At 47.3% G+C, this 24,306-nt stretch overlaps 4 protein-coding genes across 4 annotated transcripts in view; 2 read left to right on the forward strand and 2 right to left on the reverse strand.

The window, feature by feature from the left end:
• The first annotated feature begins 21 nt into the window (after positions 1–21).
• LOC119396235 (mitochondrial pyruvate carrier 2) lies at positions 22–3,492 on the forward strand. The gene is made up of 5 exons (XM_037663359.2): positions 22–188; positions 493–533; positions 625–709; positions 800–911; positions 3,271–3,492. The coding sequence occupies exons 1-5, from the start codon at positions 104–106 to the stop codon at positions 3,305–3,307; spliced, it is 360 nt and encodes a 119-aa protein (XP_037519287.1). The 5' UTR covers positions 22–103; the 3' UTR covers positions 3,308–3,492.
• A 104-nt stretch (positions 3,493–3,596) lies between these two features.
• On the reverse strand, positions 3,597–9,462 carry LOC119396233 (EEF1A lysine methyltransferase 1). The gene is made up of 5 exons (XM_037663357.2): positions 9,312–9,462; positions 8,797–8,917; positions 8,196–8,278; positions 5,680–5,954; positions 3,597–3,928 (listed from the first exon to the last, which is right to left on the reverse strand). The coding sequence occupies exons 1-5, from the start codon at positions 9,314–9,316 to the stop codon at positions 3,795–3,797; spliced, it is 618 nt and encodes a 205-aa protein (XP_037519285.1). The 5' UTR covers positions 9,317–9,462; the 3' UTR covers positions 3,597–3,794.
• Positions 9,463–17,420: 7,958 nt separating this feature from the next.
• LOC119396237 (60S ribosomal protein L13a) lies at positions 17,421–23,186 on the reverse strand. The gene is made up of 6 exons (XM_037663361.2): positions 23,074–23,186; positions 22,465–22,537; positions 22,206–22,271; positions 19,657–19,904; positions 17,977–18,099; positions 17,421–17,535 (listed from the first exon to the last, which is right to left on the reverse strand). Exons 1-6 carry the CDS (start codon positions 23,092–23,094, stop codon positions 17,449–17,451), a joined length of 618 nt encoding a protein of 205 aa, XP_037519289.1. The 5' UTR covers positions 23,095–23,186; the 3' UTR covers positions 17,421–17,448.
• Positions 23,187–23,445: 259 nt separating this feature from the next.
• Positions 23,446–24,306, forward strand: part of LOC119396238 (origin recognition complex subunit 3) — a 31,550-nt gene continuing 30,689 nt past the window's right edge. The window contains exons 1-2 of the mRNA XM_037663362.2: positions 23,446–23,618; positions 23,863–23,988. Of these exons, the coding sequence (XP_037519290.1) occupies positions 23,592–23,618; positions 23,863–23,988 (153 nt within the window). The 5' untranslated portion in view covers positions 23,446–23,591. The remainder of the gene's footprint in view (positions 23,619–23,862; positions 23,989–24,306) is intronic.

The raw sequence follows: 24,306 nt of genomic DNA on the forward strand, positions 1-24,306 counted from the left end.
CCGCCTGGTGGTATTTCCCAGTATTTCCCATCGTAGTTTTGGTTTTCCTTGTCCCATCGAAAGCCCGAGCTGCCCGAGCCGCTGCTCGTAGTTTTGTGCGACGATGGCTGCTCTTTATCGTGCCCTTGTAGCTGCAGGGGACAGAGTTGTACCTGGTAAACTCCGCCCGCTGTGGGAGCATCCGGCAGGTGAGAACAAAATGAAGTTTCGTCCGAAACCTTTCTTGCATGGCGGTCAGTTCGCGTGATGCGCCCCTGCTTCTCCCGCCCAGTCCCATTCAAACTACGGCGGTTCCTCGTTGAAGTCTGAAGTGTAGCAGGTAGTGCGATTTGCTTTGCTAATGTACCTTCTCACTGGGCACGTTTAATGCCTTGTTTTGACTTGAAGGCGCGCCTTAAAAAATCGCGCGCGAAAGCACGATTGCGCGCCGATCGCGAGCCGAAACCAAATGCCTGCACCTCTGATGTATTCATTCTTCTAATTTGCTCGCAGGGCCCAAGACTATTTTCTTCTGGGCACCTTCGTTCAAGTGGGTGAGTAAGGGAAAGATGCCGCGCTGTTCTGGTTTGAGGGACGTACTGATTTCTATCTTCACCCCTCGCTGTTCTTGTGAACGTCGTACAGGCGTTAGTGATTGCCGGAATTGGAGACTTGGCGAGGCCTGCCGAAAAATTGAGCGCCTCGCAGTCAACAGCGCTGGCTGCTACTGGTATGTGTATTTGTGTGTGAACAGAGCGTATGCAGGCGCGACTCTGATATCAGTCGGCGCACAAGGCGAAATCACCTTTTTACTTTGCAGGAATCATCTGGTCACGGTACTCCATGGTTATCATCCCTAAAAACTACAACTTGTTCAGTGTCAACATCTTCGTAGCCCTGACTGGGCTCTATCAGTTGCTCAGGATCTACAGGTACAGTGCACTTCAGGTGTTGTGCTTTGTGCACACCATAAGTGAAATTGTAGAGGGAGCTTCAAGCCATGGTTTATACAGATCCTTCAACCCCCCCCCCCCCCTCCCCACACACACACATCCATTTTTATCAGAGAGACTGAGTTGAGCAGCTCACCTTGTGATTCAAGGCAGTAACACTATCTCAAATCTAGCATCCTCGATAAACCGTTGGCTCAAAGCTTGCATACGTTACCTGCAGGGGTGTATCCAGAAAGGAGTGAACACATTTGTTTGTAGATGCCACACATTTCAGTGTAACATGGAACATGAATACGCGGCATAAAAAAATTCTTGACTGTAGGCACCGTGCATACGTTAGGAGCCGCCACAGTCGCGCGCGGCTTCCAGCGCCACAGTGGCCACAGCAGCAAACTTGACGGGATATGGGAGCAGACGACACAAGTGGCAGCGAGCCACTACGCCGTGTTTTGCTGGTTCACTCGACACGTTTTCGTTTCCGTTGGCTTTTAAAAGACATTAACTTGGTATCGCAGCTGCCACAGACCCTTAATGTTAGAGCATATCCTTCTTTTCACAAGACCTCGTGCACCCTCGGGCGAACGCGGCAGCGTAAAATGCATGAGCAGGGGAAGATGACGCCGGAAGCAATGGGCCTGTTGAGCGAAACTACACGCCGCTTCGTTCACTAAACGATCACAGCTTGTTACCCTCACGCTAACATGGCAGCAGACTTGGCGATTGCATTGCGTTCGCTGCACCGATTTCAACTAGTGCAGCTGAGTGGTCGTCACAGCGGCTGTTTAGCTAGCCATGGCGCTGCAAAGCGTGTCAATTATTGTTACATTTGGGTTCAGAGAGCTACGTGCTAGATGGTTTCTTCTGAGGAGCTAATCTAAATAAGGGCAGAGAGCTTCTCGAAGCAAGGCACGTTCACGGCATCGTGGAAGAGATGTTGCTCGGCGGAACACCAGTCACGGGGAAGTGCACACCACAGACGCGAATTAACACGCCGGGAAGATCCGTGAAAATCGAAGTATGTTGCTTAAGTTTGCTTTTTCTTAGCTACAGGTCATGTAACGTTTTCTTATCGATAAAAGCAGGGACATCAGTGCGGCCAACTGGGACTGCCGTGCCAGAGTCGCAGGAAAGTGTAAAACCGCTGCGGCAGTTCCATTGTGCCTGAATGAAATGAACTGTGCATCGAAGACAAGCAAACCGCTATCGTGGGGCTTTCCTAAACGTCTACTCAAAACACTCAATTGTGCCAATCACAAAAAATGAGAAAAAGTGATTGTTTCTTTTCTTCTTTTTTTTCTTCAGCTCGCTTTAATACTGATCACTCCGTGAACTTATTACAACTTGCCTGCTAGTTTGCGTTCTCAAAACCTTCATTACAAATAATCTGGAGGAACTTGTGCCTCCACAGATAGGGCAGAGGTCAGCAATGCTGCAGCGCAACCCCACCTCACGCTCCTTCCTGCCTCTACTCAAGCAACAATGAGCTTGTTTGATTTGAAACAGATTATGTGCTCAATTTTATGTAGGCTATCAGGCAAGCAGCAAAGTATATATAAGCAGTATGTGGAAGTGCCACATCAGGCAGTGGCCGAACTGTCAGCTGCACGTTATTAAACAGATATGCTTCTGCAAATGAGCGTTTCTGCGTAATGACTGCGGCAAAGGTGCGAAGTATTACCTTTGGCACTACATCTTGGCAATGAGTCTTTGCTCTGCGATGTACATTTAGTGCACTTATTTAGGCTGGTACATTTTTTTTAATCTTCGAGGCACACAGGGTAATTACATGCTAGGCGAACACGCAAACTGCGTATGGTCTCTGATTGGAATCCGGTTAAATCGTGTACCGCACCCAACAACGCAACAATTATTCTTAGAGATTTTGGCATGACAACCAACCCGAAACGAACAGCCCGCAAGAATGCCGCACGCCGTCATCGCGGAACCGTGGAGCGAGCATGGCGAGCGGGTGAGAGTCTCCTGTCAAGGCTGCGCTTGTTGCCGCTAGAGGCGCCTTCATCGGCGGCAGAGTTACGTCTGCACGGAGCCTATATGCTACAGAAGGCACGGGTGTCTGAGAATCAGTATAACACAATATAACACAGTTTAAGCTCGCGTTACTATCATATCACAATGCAGTACCAGCTAGCTCAAGCTCGTGCTTCTACCACATCGCGACGCAGTAACAACTACATCATTGTGCTAGCTTGCTAAATAACACAGAAGTCTAAGATAAGGCTGCCAGTACATTGCCAATTCTTGCACATATATTGCAGTAATGATGAATTAACAGATTGTGTGCTTTCGACTGAAAGAATGCCCTCCTTTTTTTTTTCAGATACAACCAGACCCTAAAGGTGGAAAAGAAAAGCTAGGGCAAGCACGGTCCTAGTATATTACAAAGGCGCAACATCTGTGCAGAGATTAGCTCGTGTATAATGTGTCAATACCTGCCATTTTTTTGGAGATGCAATACGTACGCGAAATTAAGTAATTGCAATGTGAATTAAGCTATAGATATTTTACTTAGGTGAAAAATAAAACTAGCTGATTCAAGGTATTTGTTTTATGGCACTGCTTATTCTTACAGTTACTGTGTTGGAGGTAGTATGAACACATTGACGACAGTTTTTTCTGTGTTCACTTTATTTTGGGTATGTATCTTAAGCTTCCTCTGGTTCTGGTAAACAAAACAAAAATACTGGTAACATAAAGACTAGGAAAATACTTTGATTAGTCAAAAACTACTAGCGATCGTTGAGACTAGGAAAACAATTCCATCAGTCATAAGAACTACGGGCAATTGTTAGGACTAGGAAAATACTTTGGTTAGTCACAAAAGCAGCTTTCGGTCGCAGCAGCTCAGCAGCAAAATTCATCCAAGTTGTAGTTGGCAAAGCACTTAAATTCATTGCCAAGCTTCCGTGTGTGTGTGGGCTCGAAATCACATGGCCGAAGGCTAAGGAGCTGTTCTGCATAGGGCTCCATCACTGCACCTGAAAGCAAAGGAGATGAAAATTCAATCAAGTGACAATGGTATAATTTAGCAGTCAATAAGAAGCACTTGAAGACTGTTGGTGGATTTGCAAACACAGTCTGAGCTCACTATCGTGTTTGAATTCATACGCCTTAGCCTGCCTCTTGTGGGCTTCCAGAGAACTGATTTGCTTTATTTAGTGTCCCTGTCCAGTACGAATTTTCGGTCAACAATAACAATTTTTTTGTTCATTAACAACTCCTTTTCGTGGGCTTCTGCAGAACTGATTTTCCAGTCTCCATCTGTATTCTTCGTGTTTAAGCAATTTCGAGTTGGCTACTTTCAAATTTATCTTCGGGTAACTAAGTGCTTAGCACACAGTTTGAACTTCGATAATGTGTACGAAAGAATGCAGCAGGTCTAGCGGTAAATCTGTGGTCCTGAAATATGGACATATCCCACTGTGCATTACCTTAAAGGGGCCCTGCAACACTTTTCCAAGTAATCGTCGATTGGCTTCATTAAAAGAGCCTATAGCCTCATGAATCGGCTGCCGGAAAAATTTTTAGAATCCGTGAAGTACGAGCAGAATTACAGGGATCTGTCGCACGCTTCAAGTGCTTTCTCTCTCCTTTCGTACTATTGAGCGTGCTGAAAGCTACGCGGGGGGGGGGGGTGACAAGATGCATTCCTTCATAATTGCACGTCATGACCTTGAGCACTTTTTTTTTTTCATACGTGAAGCTTACTTTCAGAGTGCTCACGAGCAAGTGTGCAGGCTCGCGGATGCCATAGTAACTATGCAGCTTATGATGCTAAAATCAGCCAATGGCTGTGGACTTTGGGTTTATGGCATTATTTGTCGAGAGAACAGCGAACAATTTTAAGCTGACTTTGAGAATTAATTGTAAATTCCAGGTCGCATGCTGCGCTATAATGTTTGGCTTGCATGTTCTCAGGAGCCTTGACTATCGATCGGCTTCTTTAATTATTGCCTTATCTCTTCACTGCTTAGTTAACCTTAAAGGAAAAAAGTACATCATGTCGAAACAGCAAAAAATGGTATTTTTTCTGTATTCAGAACCATCGTTACACCCCGCTTTGTCTGCAGTTGGGAATCACATGTAGCTGACCAGTCTGATATGGCACTAGTTTTAGTTCATACCATTACCTAAACTGTTGTATCGACAAGCTACAGTTTAAGTGTTCCATAAAGGTGAGTGTGTAAAAGCGGGCCATTAGACATCATGCTGGCTAAAACTATATGCCAATACATGGCCTCAAAACTGTCATGCAATGCAATTTTTCCTACATGCTACCATGCACGACTTTCGCTCATTTCATGGCTCTGCTTCAGGAAACATAAAAATTTTGAAGGACAAAGAAACCATGCTATCACATATGGCTCGTAGCCCGTTTTTCCAACATGGGAGAACTAAACTTTAACATTACAGGATCATTGTTAGATTTCACCTTTCACCTACAGCGGCAAAACACTGATGCAACTATAGTAGGACACAACATAAGGTGGGAAGAGGTCCCACCCAGATGACCGAAGCACTGCAGCTGATTGCCTCCACGACTAAGGTAGTAGTTTCACTCGTGTTCTCCGATGGTGGGGTCCCCGACCGTGCGGCTTATGGCATCAGTCTAGAGCGCGCACTCGGTGCAGACGTGTGTACCCACCTTTGAGGTGAAAAGGCAGCCGCCTTCTAACGTTTTATCCGACTAGAGGAGAATATGGAGTTGACAGCAATCACTGCACCTCACCTGTGCACAGGATTATGAATGTGGGACGAAGGAATTTCACAGTTTCCGCAGTTTTCGACAAGCACTCCTCGGAGAGGAAAGGAGGGTCGAGAACAACCACCGTGAACTTTCCCTGCCAGTCCCGAGGTATCTCAAGTGGGGCATTGTAGTCGTAGTGCACAAAGTCTTCCCCATGACACTCGAACCTTCGGTCGAATTCGAGGAGCTTGAGTGTGTTCTTGCAGCCAAGCTCTCGAAGCTTTGCATACAGAGTTGGGCATGAGATACAGGCGATCCTGCAACGATGGCATTATTAAAAGCATATCTTAAAGCTTCTTCTGGCTTTGACGGTTTTGGAAAGCAGTAAGGACTCATTAGTATTGAAAATTGGGCAAGTTGGTAACAATTCATCATCGTCAGCAATGAAAAATGAATTAAACAAAGAATGTCTTCTGTCTTGTGTGCATCATCAACAGCGTCACTTAAGATAGGGACAAGCAAACAAACACATTTTTAGAAAAATAGCTTAATATCTTGAATCTGACAGGAGCACTGAAATAAGACAAGAGAACTGTCTATTTACTTTGTCATGCATTCGCAGTGTTAACTGATTTTTTTCTAAAGATGTACCAACTTGGCCAGCTAGCTAGTATTTTACAAAAGCATATGTGCCTGTCTTGGTGCAGTTAAAGATGAATAAAAACGCATCGGTTGTTGTTAAAAAAAGACTACACAGACTCAGCGCACGTTGGATATAAATGACTCTAATCTTGTTTGAGATTTAAGATTGTAATGTTTGCCGTCGGGATACTTGGCACATGATTATAAGAATAAAAATGTGACAAAAGCAAGAGAGAGACAAAACAGGCACCGACTTTCGACTGAAGGTTTATTTCACTCTACACAGGACATATACATGAAAGGAACTGAGATACAAGGCTGAGGGAGACAAGAAAATGCTATGACGAATGAGAGAGATGGAAGGGGGAAAGGAATTTCTGTGAAACTCCGCACAGATGAGGATCGGTGCTGCATCAACATGAAAACAATGACGACTGAAGTCAGACACAGGACAGAAATAAGGTAAGACTCAAAAAGTTGCGAAGTACCATAAATAAGATTCTAATGCGTGCTGAGGCAGGATTACACAAATTAATTGAGCAAAGTTCAAGGTGGTCATCAAAAGTTGTGAGTCGGACCATTAGACTGGATAACAATCCTTGGAAGATTAAAGTGCCTTGAGGGCACCAAGCTCTCAAATTCATAAAATGTGTGCTTTTTCATTTTATGGAGAGGCACACGCAATTCCACTTAACAAAATTAATGCTCCAAATGCTCTAATGAAGCTAGCTTTACCATGTAACCCTTACAGCTACCATGTCTGCCAAGCTCATCAAAGCTACTAATTGTACTGCGGAAAATTCCACTTAACAAAACTAATGCTCCAAATGCTCTAATGAAGCTAGCTTTACCATGTAACCCTTACTTACCAAGCTCATCAAAGCTACTAATTGTACTGCAGAATATTCAGTGTTTTCTATGTGCCAGACTTTCTCCTGAGCTTTTGCTACTCAGTGGTATTTTAACAGTAAGAAAGACCAATTTTGTGTTTGGAATAATCCCAGTTAGGTGCCAGAAGCAGTCCCTCTAAATATGTGAAAAAAGTTACCACATCCCATATCTGATGTGGTAGGGACTGTATTTGTTGTATAAACAGAGAGGTGTGGCTCATAATCGTCTTGCAGTTTTGGCAAACGAAAAGGGAAGACGAATAATGTGTATACATGCAAAATCAAAATATCAAAATTTATATCCTAACAAAACCAACAAAATTTGGTTGCCATGCTCACCCTGGAAATTGAGTTTTCACAACACTTTTGCAGTATTCAAGAAAAACACTACAGTGTCTTTTTTGCACCTCTGACAAGACGCAATGGTCTTTGTCCAATAAGTCAGTTTTTCTATAAAAAACTGGAGGCAAGAAATTCACTACACCACTTCCATGGGCATCTTACATATTCCGGATAATAATTTAAAAGGACTGAATGCAATCTACCTAGGGTCGTAGAAGAATATGGTAGAACATAAGGAAGCGGGTTGTAAAACATGCTGCATTAGGTGCTGCCGCATCATCTGTGCCTACAGATGAGAAAATAAAGTGTCTCCTGTTCATAGAAGGGGCTTAAATACTTTTGTATGCAAGTACCTCCTTTGAATGTTGCTGCCTACAGGAAGTCAAATCATGTTACACTATCTTAGAGTACCCTTCTTTATTGCGCATTTGACAGGTATACCACAGCAAGCTGCTCCTCGGTCAAAATGCGTGACACATTTGAACTTTCACTTGTTTGAGACAGCTTATATTCATGTCAATATAAAATGCAAGAGGACAGCACACAACTGGTCTACATCAGCTGGGACCGCTTGTGAACTTTTATTCAGATTATGTCAAGCTGTGAATGCAATAACATACAACCTTGCAAAGCACGTGTCAAATGGAAAGAAGGCAATAAACGTGAGACGTAACGTTAACTCACGCTCCTTCTGGCCCTGCTGCACGCAATGCTTCCTTGGCCAAAGCCGTTGCCGTCTCGTTGCTATACCAGAATTGGCTTAATTGCTTGGGTGAACAGAAGCATGCAAAGAAATCGACACTAGTCACTGGGGTGGCAGCACAAAAAAATTACACGGGTCAAAAAGAAGCACTCGTGTAAGGATCAGACTCTGTAATTGTTTTATTTGTATAAGAATTGAACATCTGCGATACGTCCACATTATTACTCACATTGCATTTTTGACATTAGCTTTTATTTTTTTAATGCATGAGCATACCTTCAGATACGTCCAATTCAACAGAAATCATTGCTGAATGATGTGTATGCAGAATAAAGACATGAAAATTAAGATTCGTTTCTCATAATACGTGTTCCAGCCGATGCAAAGTCACTTTCTTTCATTGTGGCCATCAACCTAATTTCTCTCACTACTCTTTTTTTCCTGCAAGTCATATAGATATTCGCGGAGTTTAAGAGTCGGCATATTACAAATTCCTGGGAACTGAATTTTCATTGGCTTAGCTAGATCATCTGCTTATCGAATGGTTATCCTTGTATCAAGCGTTCGAGGAGAAGAACCTACCCAGTCCTCCTCTGGTGCGGTTCCCTTCTCTTGCTCCTCTCTTTCTCGTAAGAATTCTTCCAGCGCAGCTTTCGCGTAGTCCGACAGCTCCGGCGGACTTTCGTCATCCGATTCGCCGGACCTGCGTGAGAAACGCGCGCACTTTCGGATGCTTGGCGCAAAGCGAGGGTGACGTGAAGCGAGAGAGAAACACTAGCGATACGTTATTCCTATTCTAGTGCATTTCCGTGCTTGGCCAGTGGTCAGAGCGGCGGCGAACCCTCGTTATCAACGGAATCGGCGATGGATGATAAGAGTGCCACAGAATCTAGCGGAACGCACCGCTACGAAATACCGGTTCAGGCAGGAGAAATCTGCAGGGGACAGTAAAACTGGTTTCGAAGTCTGATCTAATTTATTGGGACGACCGATAAGTTCTCAACTCGGAAAACCGGTTTTTTCGGCGCAGCCTGCCGCACCCTTTATACGCGTAGAAACCGGTTTTTCTGGAGACGTCGTTCGTAGATAAAATTTACCTCATGTTCTGCCGATTACCTACTTCACAGAATAACACTCCGACTCGGCTACTACAGCGTGTTTGCGGGCGCTTTAGTGTACACTTTAGTGGTCACTTTTGTATGAAACTTTCGACCACAATCTAAACGAATTGGGCGCGGCCATCTTGGTGATGTCGATGTTGTTGCTGCAAACAGTGGCGACAAACTTTCGGTTCTGAATCGCACAAGATGTTCAAGGGTGTTCCATTCTTTTTATTATTTTTTCGCGATCGCCGAGTGTGCGGACGTGTTCACATCGGCTGCGACTTCCACAAATGATTTCGCAGCGAATTCTCGCGACTAACCACCTGAATCTTATATCACCCGCACCGTGAAGGCATCAGGATCCCGAGGACACCTAATTTTCAGGTGGGACACTTCTTCTCGCCGAAATATAAGTGATTTTGTGCCTCGACCATGCCGTCACCACGCTAAGCCTAAGCGCGGACACCAAGAGCAGGGCCTACCAGGTGTCAGGTGCGCCGGCTACGGCGTGCCGGTGTGCAGCGCGCCTGCACGCGTGTTCCTCATCGACGGACCAGTTGCCCGTTCACCCTACGGAGGATGGAAGTTGAAGTAGAGGGCGAAGAAATTAGCCAGGAAGAGTTGACTGCTGAGAGGGGCTGGCATACCGCCCGTTCCCGCCGCCGCGACGGGCGGGGTGGCAAGAACTCATCTCCGAGCGCCTCACCCCAAACACAAGAATCCTGCTCCCGTACTATACCCAAGAAGAACGTCAAAGCTCAAGTTCTCAAGGCCGGACGAATGCCTCCACTACCTAAAAACGAGATAAAGATCATACTTCGACCCAAAGGCGGACTTCATATCTCCAAAGTCGGCAGCCCCACGGTGACTGCAGCCATTTTTCACGCAACGAAGATGCCCCTTGAGGAGAGCCAGGAAGACACCATCTGTCCGAATGTCCAGCAAAATATAATCGTAATCAGCACCCCCCACCCGCACAACGCTGACAGATACGTGCGCCTGAAATCTATTCACGTCAACGGGACCACTCACGAAGTCAACGCCTACGAGGCAGCCCCTGACAACACCACGAAAGGGGTTATACGGGGCATACCTCTCACAGACACTGCTCAGGAAATTGACGTAAACATCGTGAACACCCGCAACCCGTTAGCCCTGGCCGCTAAGCGCATCGGCACAACCACCACCGTCGTCATCGCCTTCGACGGACCCAGCGCGCCGCGCCTGGTCCGTTACGGCGCAACGCTAATCCCATGTTCGCTATACCGCAAGAAAATCGACATATGTTACCACTGTGGCCGTCTAGGGCACCGCATGGACGTTTGCCCATTTCCTAACAACAAGATTTGCAGGGGCTGCGGTTCCCGCAATCCCGACCAAGACCATCAGTGCACCCCAAAGTGCACGCTGTGCGATGGAGCCCATCCCACGGCGGACAAAGAGTGCGCGGCCAAGTACAAGACACCGTACGTCATTCGCAAACGCCTCTGGGAACAGAGAATGACACAACAGTCCACTCCTCAAGCCAGTGATCTCCCTCCCACGAACCTCAAGCACGGATACCGACCGCGATCCCGCACCGGAGCAGGCCGTTCCGGATCCAAATCCCGGTCGAGATCCCGGTCAACCCCAGGAGGACAAGCACCCTCAGAAAAGGTGAGCTTCGCAGAGGCAGTGCAAGGCGTCCCGCGAGAGGGTCCAACTACACTCCATCCTACACCGAAAACAAACACAGACGATGCCGCCATTGACCAACTTAAGAAAGAAAACGCGGATATGCGCGAGCTAATACAGAAACTCACACAGGAGGTCGAAAACCTCAAACAACTCAAAACACAACCCATACCCCAAGTTTCCGAATCCCTAAGCGTCACGTCTCCAGAAGCAGCCCCATCCCCAGCCCCAAAGAAGAGGGCCCTCCAGGGAGGAGCTACAGGGCAGGTGCGCTCCGAAGTTAAGGACCTTCTAGTGTCACTACAGAGCACTGTTGAAACTCTTCACAATGCACTACTCGAGGTCGCGCAACGAGTCACCGCCATGGAAAATAACCTCCATACCCTTTTTCCCCCTTCCGCCCCCGCGGCCATAACCATGGACACTACCGACGTCGCACGCGGCGTCCCTGATCTGCCACCAGCGGCCTCCTCGATCCCCCATCATGGCCCACACTAACACCGATACAGTGATTTGGCAATGGAACTGTCGCGGTTACCTCCACAAACAGCCAGTTCTTCGCCAACATTTGCGTACGCACTCGCGCCCACCGGACGTGATCATACTCCAAGAGACACACCACACTGCAGTCACCCTGCCCGGATATCAGCCTTTCATTGCCACCAATGCCCCACACGGAGTCTCTACACTCGTTCGTAACAGAATCACCACTATCGAACATGACCTCCAGGACCGCCGTTCGGAACACCTTTTCATTGAACTTCTTCCGCACAAGAAGCGCACAAATAGCATCTTCATCCTCAATATCTACAACGCCCCGACCCTTCGCCACAGCCGCTTTCTCGCACTCTTCAAAAAGGCCCTAAACACCGCAGGCAGCAGCCCCCTCATTATCGGCGGAGATTTCAACTTCCCGCACACGGCCTGGGGCTATAAACATTGCTCCGCTGCGGGCCGTAACCTGTGGCAGGACACACACGATCTTGGCCTCATGCTTATTACAGACCCGACTTTCCCCACGCGCCTCGGCACGTCCACTGCGCGAGACACAACGCCCGACCTCACGTTCATCAAAAATGTAGGTGACGTTCAATGGCGCAATACTCAATACGACCTCGGCAGTGATCATTCGATCCTCGAAATCATTCTTCCACACCTCACAGCACTAATTACAAGAACAAGGGCGTTCACAATAGTGGACTGGGACGCCTTCCGCAAACGTCGCACAGCAGAAGCGACAGACACCCCAATTTCCGATATTGAATTATGGACTCGCGACCTCCAATCAGACACCAAACTAGCCACACGCACTATCCAAACCGATGCTCCAACCGAACGCATGGACAGCCGGCTCGCTCACCTCATTGAAGCCAAGTCGTCCATCTTGACTCGCTGGAAGGGCCAACGACTTAACAAAAGACTCCGGAAAACGGTGGCAGAACTCAATAAACAAATCGAGGAACACTGTCGCGTCCTCAACCAACAACAGTGGGCGGAGCTTTGTAACTCCCTCGACGGGAAACTCCACCACTCCCGCTCGTGGAAAATCCTCAAGCATCTCCTGGACAACACCAATACCCGTTCACAACAACAGGACAAGCTCACCAAACTCCTATTCACAGAAACCAAGGCACACGGCCAGGACCACGTAACAAGAACCTTATGCCAAAAGTACATCCCTTCTGGTCCCGCAAGGACTCACGGTCCATATGCGGGGTCCACGAACGCGACCCTCGACGAGGACTTCAGCGTGGCCGAGATACACGCTGCTCTGCACAAGCTGAACAGCCGTTCAGCCCCGGTTTGGACGGCGTCACCAACAAAACCCTAAGAAACCTAGACGACCCTTCGGTGGAACAGCTGACTGCGTACATCAATGACTGCTGGCACCAAGGATCTATTCCCCAATCATGGAAAACGGCCAAGGTAATCCTCATTCCAAAGCCCGGCAAGCCGTCCAGCCTGGCCAATCTCCGTCCCATTTCGTTAACATCGGGAGTAGGCAAAGTTATGGAGCACGCCCTCCTTAACCGTATAAACTCCTATCTTGAAGACACTACCGCCTACCCCCACTCGATCATCGGCTTCAGGGCGCACCTCTCAACCCAAGATGCCATGCTTCTACTCAAACACCAAATCCTCGATGGCAAATCCCGACACACGAAGGCGATCTTGGGACTCGACCTCGAGCGCGCCTTCGATAACGTCGCGCACTCCACCATCCTCGAACGCATATCACTACTCAGCCTTGGCGAGCGCACCTATAACTACGTTCGAGACTTTCTATCCAACAGAAGGGCGTTCCTCTCGGCAGGGGACATTCAGTCGGAAGAACTCGCTCTTGGTGCCGCGGGCACCCCGCAAGGTTCCGTCATCTCCCCAATGTTGTTTAATCTAGTCATGATCGGTTTAGCACAGGAACTCCAGAAGATCGACGGTATTGAACACACCATTTATGCCGACGACATTACGATTTGGGCCGCGAAGGGCAGCGACGGCGAAATCGAAACCGCTCTGCAAAACGCGATCGATACCGTCGAAACTTATCTCCGAGGCACGGGACTCCGATGCTCGCCCAGCAAATCGGAGCTTCTCTTATATCGCCCAACGCTCCGCGGACGCCCACCGCTACGCTTTACGCACAAACGCTACTACGAAGAAATCCAGCTTCACACAGGGAACGGTGACACCATACCCGTGGTTTCCACCATCCGGGTCCTTGGCATGACCATCGAAGCCAACGGTGCGAACTCAACGGCTATCTCCAAGATCCTCCGACAGACGGCCAACACGTCGCGGCTGTTAAAGCGGGTGACAAACCGAAGGCAGGGCATGAAGGAAGAAAGCCTCATCCGCCTCGTTCACTCGTTCGTTATCTGCCACATCACGTACGTCGCCGCCTTCCATACCTGGTACAAAGCAGAAAAAACTAAGCTGGACATCATCATTCGCGGAGCCTACAAGCTTGCCCTCGGACTACCAAACAACACCAGCACAGAACTTCTTCTCCAATTAGGACTCCATAACACCCTCGACGAATTAATCGAAGCGCAGCGTCAGGCTCATCTGGAGCGCCTCACCCTCACAGAAACGGGTCGGCACATTCTGACTAAACTCGGCATCACCTACCACCGCCAGCACGGAGACAAACACCCAATCCCAGGATGTATCCGGGCTTGGCTACATGCCGACCCCATCCCCAAAAACATGCACCCTGAATACAACAAGGAACGGCGGAAGGCACGGGCCGCCTCCCTCATCAAAGCTTACGGCGACACCACAGGCGTCACCTTTGTCGATGCAGCTGAATATCAAGACGGGCACCGCTTCGCAGCGGCTACCACCCAAGGCGGCTCGCTCAGACACGCTGCCAGCATCGTAACCCAGAACGCTGAGACTGCCGAAGAGGTGGCCATCGCCCTGGCCGCCCTCGACCCAGACTGCGACACCATCGTGAGCGACTCCCGCACGGCAATCAACAACTATATAAAAGGCCGCATCTCACAGCAAGCATTACGCATCCTACACCACGCCCCTCACTCAGCAGATAACCAAATCACGCTCGTCTGGATTCCAGCACATGCCGGCGACGTTCATCCGCACCTCACCAACCTTAACGAGGTCGCACACTCCGTAGCACGAGGCCTGGTCAACCGTGCCGGAGACAGCGCAGGTGTACCCGCGGAACGCGATCGCCTCACCAGCTACAACGACATCACCAAAGCATTTTACCTTGAAAGAAGAACCTTCCCCACCCCTCATCACAAGCTAAACAGAGCGCAGGCAACCACCCTCCGCCTGTTACAGACAAACACGTACCCGTCACTACATCGATACCACAAGATATACCCAGACATTTATCCTAACCACACCTGTAAGGTATGCAAGACCCAGGTCGCTTCGCTCCCGCATATGCTGTGGGAGTGTAAACACCAGTACCCATCCGTTAAGACCGAGACCCTCTCGTCGAGATGGCATGCCGCCCTGCGCAGCTCCCACTTCGACGACCAGCTTTGGGCGACCCAGCAGGCCCGCGAGGCGGCGGAGAGGCAAGACCTCGACGTCCCCACGTGGGAGGCCTAGGCCCAGCCAAACAAATTGCTGGTCTCAATAAAAGTTTATTCCTCCTCCTCCCGTGGATGTTCTCCGAGCGCGAGTGCCGCGAGTGCGTAAGCGCGTGCAAGCCAAACCGTGATACGGTGTCACGCGCTGTACAGCATTCGTGTTGAGCGAATATCTCTCGGCCGCCTTCACAAACCGTCACCGCAAAATGTCGGTCGCGCGTGGCTGCTCCACCAAATTTTCTTGGCGCGCGCTGCTTCCCGTTGGCGATTCTCCTGAAAATACTACGGAATTTCAAGCCGGCCTTTTTGCTTTTATAAGGGAGACGCAAACTTCACATCTTTGATTTCGCCACGAGACTACAGTGCGCAGAGGCAGAAATTTTTTTAAAGCACCGCGTGCCTCGTGTTCGGCACGTTACGTCCAAGATCCATGAGGTCTGCCGGAATGAATTTGACGCACTAGTAAGCTTTGGCGAGTACCCCAGGAAAATCTGTCCGTCCTTAGGAATACATATGGATCCGAAGAAAATACACGGTAAAGAGGTTAATCGAATACACAACTTAACAAGTGTCTACTCGACCTTTTGAGCATGCGGTAAATCGAATCCTCCACCCTCCCAAGTGTGGACTAAGTGGTCGAACCTTCGACTTCCGAAGCACCTGCTCGACATGTTTGCAATTTTCTGGTATTGACGACATGGTACGCGTCCGATTTCAACAGCCAATGATAACATGATGATAAGGTGCTAGAGACGTGGGCACGTGTGCGGTCGTGTCAAGTTCGGCGAGGTTGACAAGGTCCAATAACGGTTGTAACAAGTCGAATAACGAACGATAAGGTTCGAATGCAATTCTATTGACGGACCGCATCCAAAAAATCGGCGATTTAATACACCGCAGTTGCACACTATATACGTCACACCACGGGCGCTACCGCTAAGGACTTTAGCTACCCATAGAGTCTATGTTAGATACCACTCGGCACTGCGTCTTCGCCCACGTGGCCGCGAAAATGCTCACGCACTCTTAGGAAATTCCTCTATAGAGGTACCGTCGAACACATCAAATTTCTCGTGTATCACGAACAGGGCATGAAGTCAGTATAAGGGGCCACACTTGCCCTGCCCTACTCAGAACATCATACATACACCCCCCCCCCCCACCCCCACGAATACAGGGAGATTGAGCAAATGCCTTTATTGAGCACACAGCCTTGTTGCGCGACCCCACTGTAGAAGGAATACACGGCTTTTTACGCAATTTTCGCCTAATGAGACGCCAAAACTAACCATTACCAGGATGGGGTTCAAGGCCCCCCCCCCCCCCCCCCCCCCGGAAAATTTTTAATTTTGCTTGCGTATATATACATGCACACACAAACATACATAAAGTATGGTTAAAAATCACGGCACGTACGCCCCCGACCACATACATCGGGTGCGTGCAATTTCTCGTGACAACCACGTCATGCCACTACGAATCTAGCCATTCTGACCTAGCCACTAAAGGCGATAGTTGCTCTGATGCAAGCAAATATTACCCCTGAGGCGAAACCTTTGCCACTTCCTTGGACTAGTGCCTAGGGAGCAGGATACATTGCACATAGGATGCATCAACGTACGTGTGCTGCGCACCAGCAAAAACGCTGAAAGTTTTCGTTTCCTCAAATTGAATACAACAAAAAACAAATTACACATGCATTTCGTGCCTAAGATATGATTATTTTTATGTAAAAATGCACAAGCAGTCTGGAGCATATTTAATTGCAGGCTCATTAATTTTTGGAAATTATACTTCATTTTGCTTCTCAGAATTAACATACAGCACCTCACATGTGCAAATATGACATTCGCACACACTCGTCAGTTTGCACCTGAAGGTGATATTACACAGATAAGCACGGAAGAAACAGCAGTACAGCCGCAGCCACGTCTATAGAGCGCGTGAGCAGCCAGTTTTTGCTCTGCAGGACGACACCTCGAGGCAGTTTCGGTTTCTGACGTGGTGTCAGGAGCATGCGCGGCCTAGTAAGTGGGCTGACCACGTCAAGCCCAAAACTGCCTCAAGGCATCTCCCCGCAGAGCAAAAGCCGGATGCTCACGCTCTCCACACAGACGTGGCCACGGCTGCACATGCATTCCTTAGCCCTAAATTCACTTGTGTCCATAATCCACCATGTGAGTCAATAGCAACTTGCCAGTGGCAAAGTGCATTACACAGCCAAACACTATCCAAAACCAGGTCACTAGATGTGTCCCAAGGAAGTTCAACGCATGCCCAATGACAGCCATTTATCAACTGGCTGCAGTCTGCTTTAAATGAAAATTGGTGCAGCATTACCATGAATACTCAAACACGTCACATAGCCCAATCTTTTTATTCTTGCACATGTACTACACAGCATAGCCATAGCTCTTGATGACCTTTGCCATCGGTTCCACCTGCTTAGCAGAGAGCTCCTTGGCCTGTGCAAGCAGTTTCTGCAAGGAAAACAAACAAAACATCAGCTGCTGTGCTTAACACAAGTCAAGCCAAAGCTTTCTTTGGCTAAGGATTCTCAGTAAAGTTTTGATATCAGGTCATCAAACAATGTAGGTATGTAAGCATCATGGAATCCAACAAAGTTTTAAAGCATCCTCTACAGAGACCACATGCCAACATTTGGGACTCTTCAAGTTTCCTTACAGGGTAAGGACACTTGTTATGTTTGCATACAATATGCAAAAAGCAACATCCTACCCTTTTCAACTCAGTCTGCATTGCTTTGGAATACACACGTAAAACATTACAGGGTCCAAATAAATTTGGTGAACCTTCTAAGCGGCAAGCAAAGATGTTATGGACATAAAATTCAATATTTGTGCAGTCTTGGAGAGGATGCTTAATCCGCACACGCAAATCAAAGCAGATTCCACACTCACCCTGTCTGACTTCTTGGCCTTGTGGTAGAGGGCAGCCTTGGCTTTCCTCTTGAGCTCGAGGGACTCGATGACACTCTGGTACTTCCAGCCAACTTCGTGGCCAAGACGTCCGAGCGTGCAGTACTGCAAGTGAAAGCCCCAAAGCCAGTTTACACCAAGCCACTGACATTGTCAATGCCGCAATAGACTTATGTGACATCAGCTTCCAAGGTTGATTGCACTGCCCTCCACCAGAGGGGGGCTCAATGTAGGTAAGGAATAGAAGCTCATCACGACAGAACACAATTCTCATGAAAAGCGAAGCCCCAACAGACATCAAACATAACCAGCCTTTCCTTGTTTCCGGAATATGGGAAAAAAAAAAAAAAAAAAAAAAAAGACGGCTCGACTAATTTTCTGTTGCTTCCATGAGTACACAGAATGCTACATGTTCTTCTATACTCTTGTCAGCTAATAGATGGCTTGCATGTGACGTCATGGATGCAGCTTCTGAAAGGAACTGGGACTCCACAATGGCGGCTTTGATGACAAACAAGGTGTGTCTATGTGAAAACGACGTGGCAGGAACGCATCCGTGCGTGAATAATGAAAGAACATGCATGTGTTTTTATAACATTAATGTAACACCGGAAACATCGCGTCCCCACATGCTGGTGTTCCAGCACGGCGCTTTCAGTGACGTCAGTGCAAGCCATCTATATATTGTAGCATGGTGAGACAAAAGCACGCCACAGGCAAGCACTTAGATTAAACACAAGATAGGACACTAATTACAAATGCAACCTCAAACTTGAAACATGACAAAGCCTACGCAATTTAGTAATGTGCACCCTGCAAGTGACGGTTCCACGTCGTTGCAAATAAAAGAAAATCCGTGTGCCTTGTACATTAGTACACAGTGCAAAGTACCACTGGATGGAAATGCTATGTTTTGCCCGATGTCTGCTAGTCCTTGTCAATTTGTCCCAGAAAAAGAGTGAATTTTAAAAAAGTGAGGTAACACCAGATGACGACTCTGCTGCTACCATGATGCTGAGCGAGACTCCAGCACTGGTGCCACACTCCACTTGCCACAAGGAAAAACTCTGAATCCAGCCACTCGAGAAATGATAGGCCAAATTTTACTGGGCTGAAGGGTTTTAGCAACTTCACCATGCGTTCTGCACAATGTACTCTACATTGTGGCCAAAGTTCTGAAACATCTAAACCAATTTTTTACATTTTTACAACATGCCGTGTGTGCACACCCTTATATATACAGAATTTTACTATAAAAAATATTTGGCTTGCACGTTCCTCAAATAATGCGGAGTGCCAGTTGCAATATCCCACGGTAGTACTTGTGAAAATGCAAGATTACGTTTCGAGTGACAAAAAATCAGATTGAGAGCACTTTTCTTTGGTGATCCCAATACCCATGAACAGCGAGTGTTTGGCAAGGTGTTTTTTGCAGAAACTTATAAAAAAAGATTGCACACAAAAAGCATTATCTTTGGCCACTGTGTATGACACACTGGATAACTGCAGCAGCTACTAAAACACATTAACATATCCAAAATCAGTCTGCATGAAAAAGCAGAATTTCTATTGCGGCTGAGAATTCACAGAACCAGCTAAGCATGAATCTAGAACTTCGGGCCAGCAAGTGCACTTATCGAATAAAGCAACAAAGTATCGTACCCTGCGCCTTGGGTTGAGCCGGAGCACACGCAGCGCCGACGGCACTACCATGCGCTTCATGCGGTGGTACGGCGGTGGCACGCCCTCAAAGACCTTCAGGCGGTCCAGGGCAAGGGAGCCACGCTTCGTCTTGTGTGGCAGCATGCCACGCACAGTCCGCCACAGGATCTTGCTGGGTGCCCTAAAGTGGTAGGGCCCTCGCTTTGGGTTCACATTGCACCGCTTGCGCAGAAAGTCCAGGTACTTCACTGTGCATGGCGTGGCAGCAAAAGAATAGCACACGTGTGAACTCACTAATGGTGGTACAAGTGCAACAACACAGCACGTAAGTGCAAGCTAGAGAATCCTCCAACCTTTACTCTTATTTTGTCTGAATAGTTCTGTGCACCAGGACCTAAGTCTGCAACGCGTGCAAAAGCAGATGCCTGTGCAGGCCACTTAAATGTGCCCATCTCTTCAACAGTGTTTCACAGAACTACCATGTGGCTTCATGGCATGGCAGAAAGCTGCAGCTGAACTTTCAACAACCAAGTTTCTCTGCACCTAGGCTCCAACTCTCCAGAGGTACAGGTCACCCTTACACCATAGCTGAACCAGTTCTTGCAGTTTGTGGCCACTGCATGAGGGGAGTTACATGTGCTCAAGGAGCAAAAGAGTCACTGTAATGCACTCATTTATTCGATACTTATACACCACTTAGAATGCCATATTGTTCAAACTGACATTAATGGGACACTAAAGACAAACAATTTGGGTCACACGAAGAGATTAATACTTATGTCTAAAACTTAAATATCGCCAGCATCTTAGTAACTAACATAAACGAACACCTAATGCCCATCCAGTGGAACATTCCAGTAATAACCCTATGACAAAGCACTTCAGTAGTTTTGTCACAAAACTCAACCACACACACACACAATAGCTTGGCAGTGCATTTTACCATGAAATAAAATGCAAGCTTAACATGTCTATTTGATTCTGTGCTGGCACCGAATGAGAAATATAGCTAGAGTACCCCCTAGTACTAACAGCCACCTATCTCAAAAGCCATGCCTTTGGACATTGTATCCAAACTCAATAGCAGGAAGCAATGTAGTTAGTCAGAAGTTCCACCGCCCGCATGCCTACCCCAGTGCATGACAAAATGTCACGTCATGACGCCGCTGGTTCATTTTCTCGCTGTGCAGCCGAGTTTTAGGCAAGAAACTGTGGCACTGTCTGTCAGCAGAGTGAGGATAAAGTATGTGACATCAAACTGCCTCTTGGACAGCTGGCAGGCTATGCAGAATATGTGCACTATTGAAATGAGTTCTTGAAACATTTGCTTGGCACGTAACAAGTGCTTCGAACTACGGACATCAATGAAACAGTCTGTGTCCCCTAAAATACTGGCCGACGACTTTTCATGAAGTGGTAGAATAACCAGCGACTAGAGTGAAGGCAAATGGAAGCTCTGTCTTCAATGTGGAAGCGCACATTATGTTACCAGTTTGAGAACAATACTCGCAGAAGTGTCAGTTTTTTAGCATAAGGACTGCTACGAGCAGTTGCTTGTGATAGCCGCTTTTTCTCGCTCAAATTTGGCTGTTAACGGCAATGTTGGCTCCGATGAGAATGCCAAAATTATGACAATATGACACAAATTGAAGACCGCGAAAAAAAAAAAGTATGTGCGTTACTTAGCCCTAAATTTTCGCGTTGCGATCTGCGAGTACTGCACAAGGCAGATGAAGCCACCATGCCACAAGTGACAATGCAGCAGCAGCAGACAAGTGCCCACCACTGGAACACTAAGTTGCGCCCTAACGTTTGAACACACTACATACTGGAGGGGAAGCAAGAAGTGAATAAAAGTCGTGGCAACCCCTAGCACGTCCAGAAGTTTTCAAAGCGTGAAACTAGACAGCATGACAGGCATGCGTTAAGCCCAAAGAGTGCTGGATAGTGATTATCGGCCGAAAAGTCTGCTACTGCCAAGCAGGTAGTATTAATGAGAACTGCCGGCGGTCCCTGCCGGCGGCAAGTTATCTTTTCGTCCACTTTGCTTTCTTCACATTTATATTCTAAATACTACACATAACACCCCCTATACTTTCCTTGGCGTTATTGTCTGTTAGTTCTCATTAATATTGTGTCTAACAAAGAAAACGAGCCCTTAAGAATCATCTTTCCTTCATTCAAAGCAGGTAGTATGTAGTATTGCGAATTGCCGTTAATGCGTCATGTTTTCATAGTCGCACGCTGAGAAACTTTCCGTCATGTGAAATCCAGGAAAGCTACTGTTCATTCGCAAAAAGGCTGCTTGAGGGCACAGGCCTGCTACGGTTACAGTTCCCGTTGTTTCAACTAATATTGTCTGCACCTAACAACTCCTGGCACTGTTATAGCCAAGAGGTCTGGAACCAATGAACTACCCTCTAAAACACCTCCAAGCGCCTTTTCACATGCAAGAGCATATCTTAGCGTAACAGCAGTGAGCTACCCCTAGTTCACAAGCACGTGCGCAGCGCTTATCTCGAGATGTGCCCACGTATGACCAGACTTACGCTTATTCCTGAAGAAGCTCCCGGATATGCAGATCCCCTCGCATCGCACGACCACCACCCGCTGGCCTGTACAGAGGGCAAACAAGAAAGTTATCGCAAAGCAACGACCGACGCCTGAGCAATCGACAGCCGTGAAAGAATTCAGATGGTGATGCATGGTAAGGGTATAATCACATCGATTTTTCATACACGTGGATGTGAAATTATCATCATGTTAACGTACTGCGGGCATGTCAACCGTAAGTGAAAGGTTGCTCACCATGAAGCAGTGTCTTCGCTACTAACGCTGAGAGACGGCCAAGTAAGTGGCCTTGGCCGTCTATGATGATGGGCTGCAAGGCAAGAGAAAAAGACGCCAGAGTCAGCGATATGACACACCGAAAAGCTCGCCACGTTAGAATACAGATTCCTGTCTCGTGTTCATGCAACGTAGCCAACGATTAAGCTCACCGAACACCAAAATCAATGCGTGCACGAATGCCGCGAGGTGGTTCGAACGCTCACGCCGACATACCGGCGTGAATAGGCCTAACACGACATGTGGCTACAACTTGACATTAACAACCGCAAAAAATAAGGCCAATGAGATTAACGTTAAAGCTGAACTGACTAAAGGGTTAGTGAGCTCTTTCTGCTTCGTTCCGGAGACAAATTAAGGTATACTTGGCACACTTGAAACGAGGGCACACGTCAGTTCTCGCCACGTGAAAAGAATCCAGCAAGAAATATAAGAGTTTAAAATGAATGCAGGTAAAATAACGCACAGTTCGGAAACATCACACAGTAAGGAATTAGTTAAAGCAAGATAATTCTGCCACTAACAAATATTTAAGTCGCCGCGAAGCGAAAAGCACGGAGCGCCACGAACCTTCCGCGAAAACCCAGTCATGTTGACCGGAGAAAAGAGACAGCGACGGGGTCTCCTCAAAAACCAACACGGCGTACGCGAGGTTGCCAGACCAAATAGAGATTGGCAAAATTGTAAACATGGCGGCTATGACGACATTTCTCTGCACTGCAAGTAAAAACAAAGCCTTTGAGATCTTTAATTAAAAAAAAATGTTGCTTGAGGCGTAATTTTGAGCGTTCATTAAGCACGTTGGTTTAAAAACTGAAAATATTACACAAGTGCATTAGGTAAATTCTAGCATGCTTTAAAATATTTTGTCTTCAATGATCTCCACCCAGTGGAGATCAGTGGTAGCCACATGACTACAATGACTGGCCGAGCCGAGCCAAGTTCATCAACAAAGCCCGCATGTTTCGGAAGTGGCGCGTTTTGTTTTTGGCGCTTTCCGGCACTGTTTTTTGCCTTAGCCTTTGATATTTTCTGTGATTTACATTTAGATCTTGCGTGAAACACATCACATTTTACGGAGCGTTGCAATGGAGGAGCTGAAGAGCATATCGCAAGTAAGTTCGTGATGAGATTAGATCATCTGTGATTTTCTTTGATGTTTAGGACCTCCGCTTTCTCTTCTCTGCCTGTCTCTCTCTTTTCTCTGTCCTCCGTTTCACATCGTAGTGTGTTTCTGGTGTCCGTTTCATGTCGAGACAGCCTCAAGACGTGCGGTAACGTCTGGCATTATTATAATATTTCATTTTCACTGCTCAACCTTGCCGATGTTTGATTGCCTTCTTATGTTTGGCTCTACAGGCGTGCTTCGTTTCGTTACCACGGAAAACGAAACCGAACAAGTCTGTGCGATCCACGGAACAGGAAATTGGTCGTAGGTACACAATATTTCGGGACACCTGGGCGTACCTGGAGAATGAAGTGCTGGTAAGAGCAAGAGTCGGTTCAGCCTTGTCTTGGCTCGTACTTCTCTCTCTCTTTTTTTTTTTTCGTGCAAGCCTTATAGTTTACTGATTCTGCATTAAACGTGCAACATTATGGTTAACGCATCATTATGGCTTGAAAAAAAAAAAAAGCAGCTGGAAGAGCTGCACTTTCCCACAAAACTTTGATGATAATTTATATGAAATATTCTGGGAAGAAACAAGCCGGTTATCATCAGAACTCTTCAGAAGTTCACTGTTCATTCTCTGATTCCATGTCACGCTTGGTTTGAAGTTAACTTTGTTTTACAATGAAGCTGTA

The sequence above is a fragment of the Rhipicephalus sanguineus genome, chromosome 6 (assembly GCF_013339695.2).
Source record: "Rhipicephalus sanguineus isolate Rsan-2018 chromosome 6, BIME_Rsan_1.4, whole genome shotgun sequence".
In the NCBI taxonomy this organism is placed as follows: Eukaryota; Metazoa; Arthropoda; class Arachnida; order Ixodida; family Ixodidae; genus Rhipicephalus; species Rhipicephalus sanguineus.

What these genes read in the sequence shown, in the direction of transcription:
- LOC119396235 (XM_037663359.2), top strand. Translation starts at nt 104, where the DNA reads ATGGCTGCTCTTTATCGTGCCCTTGTAGCTGCAGGGGACAGAGTTGTA. An exon ending in GCTGTGGGAGCATCCGGCAG is followed by an intron (nt 189 to 492) that starts GTGAGAACAAAA and finishes ATTTGCTCGCAG; the next exon opens with GGCCCAAGACTATTTTCTTC. An exon ending in CAGTTGCTCAGGATCTACAG is followed by an intron (nt 912 to 3,270) that starts GTACAGTGCACT and finishes TTTTTTTTTCAG; the next exon opens with ATACAACCAGACCCTAAAGG.
- LOC119396233 (XM_037663357.2), bottom strand. An exon ending in CCGCACCAGAGGAGGACTGG is followed by an intron (nt 8,279 to 8,796) that starts GTAGGTTCTTCT and finishes TGTTCACCCAAG; the next exon opens with CAATTAAGCCAATTCTGGTA. An exon ending in GCAGCAGGGCCAGAAGGAGC is followed by an intron (nt 5,955 to 8,195) that starts GTGAGTTAACGT and finishes CCATCGTTGCAG; the next exon opens with GATCGCCTGTATCTCATGCC.
- LOC119396237 (XM_037663361.2), bottom strand. Translation starts at nt 23,094, where the DNA reads ATGACTGGGTTTTCGCGGAAG. An exon ending in AGCGAAGACACTGCTTCATG is followed by an intron (nt 22,272 to 22,464) that starts GTGAGCAACCTT and finishes CCCTCTGTACAG; the next exon opens with GCCAGCGGGTGGTGGTCGTG. An exon ending in GAGCTTCTTCAGGAATAAGC is followed by an intron (nt 19,905 to 22,205) that starts GTAAGTCTGGTC and finishes CGCCATGCACAG; the next exon opens with TGAAGTACCTGGACTTTCTG.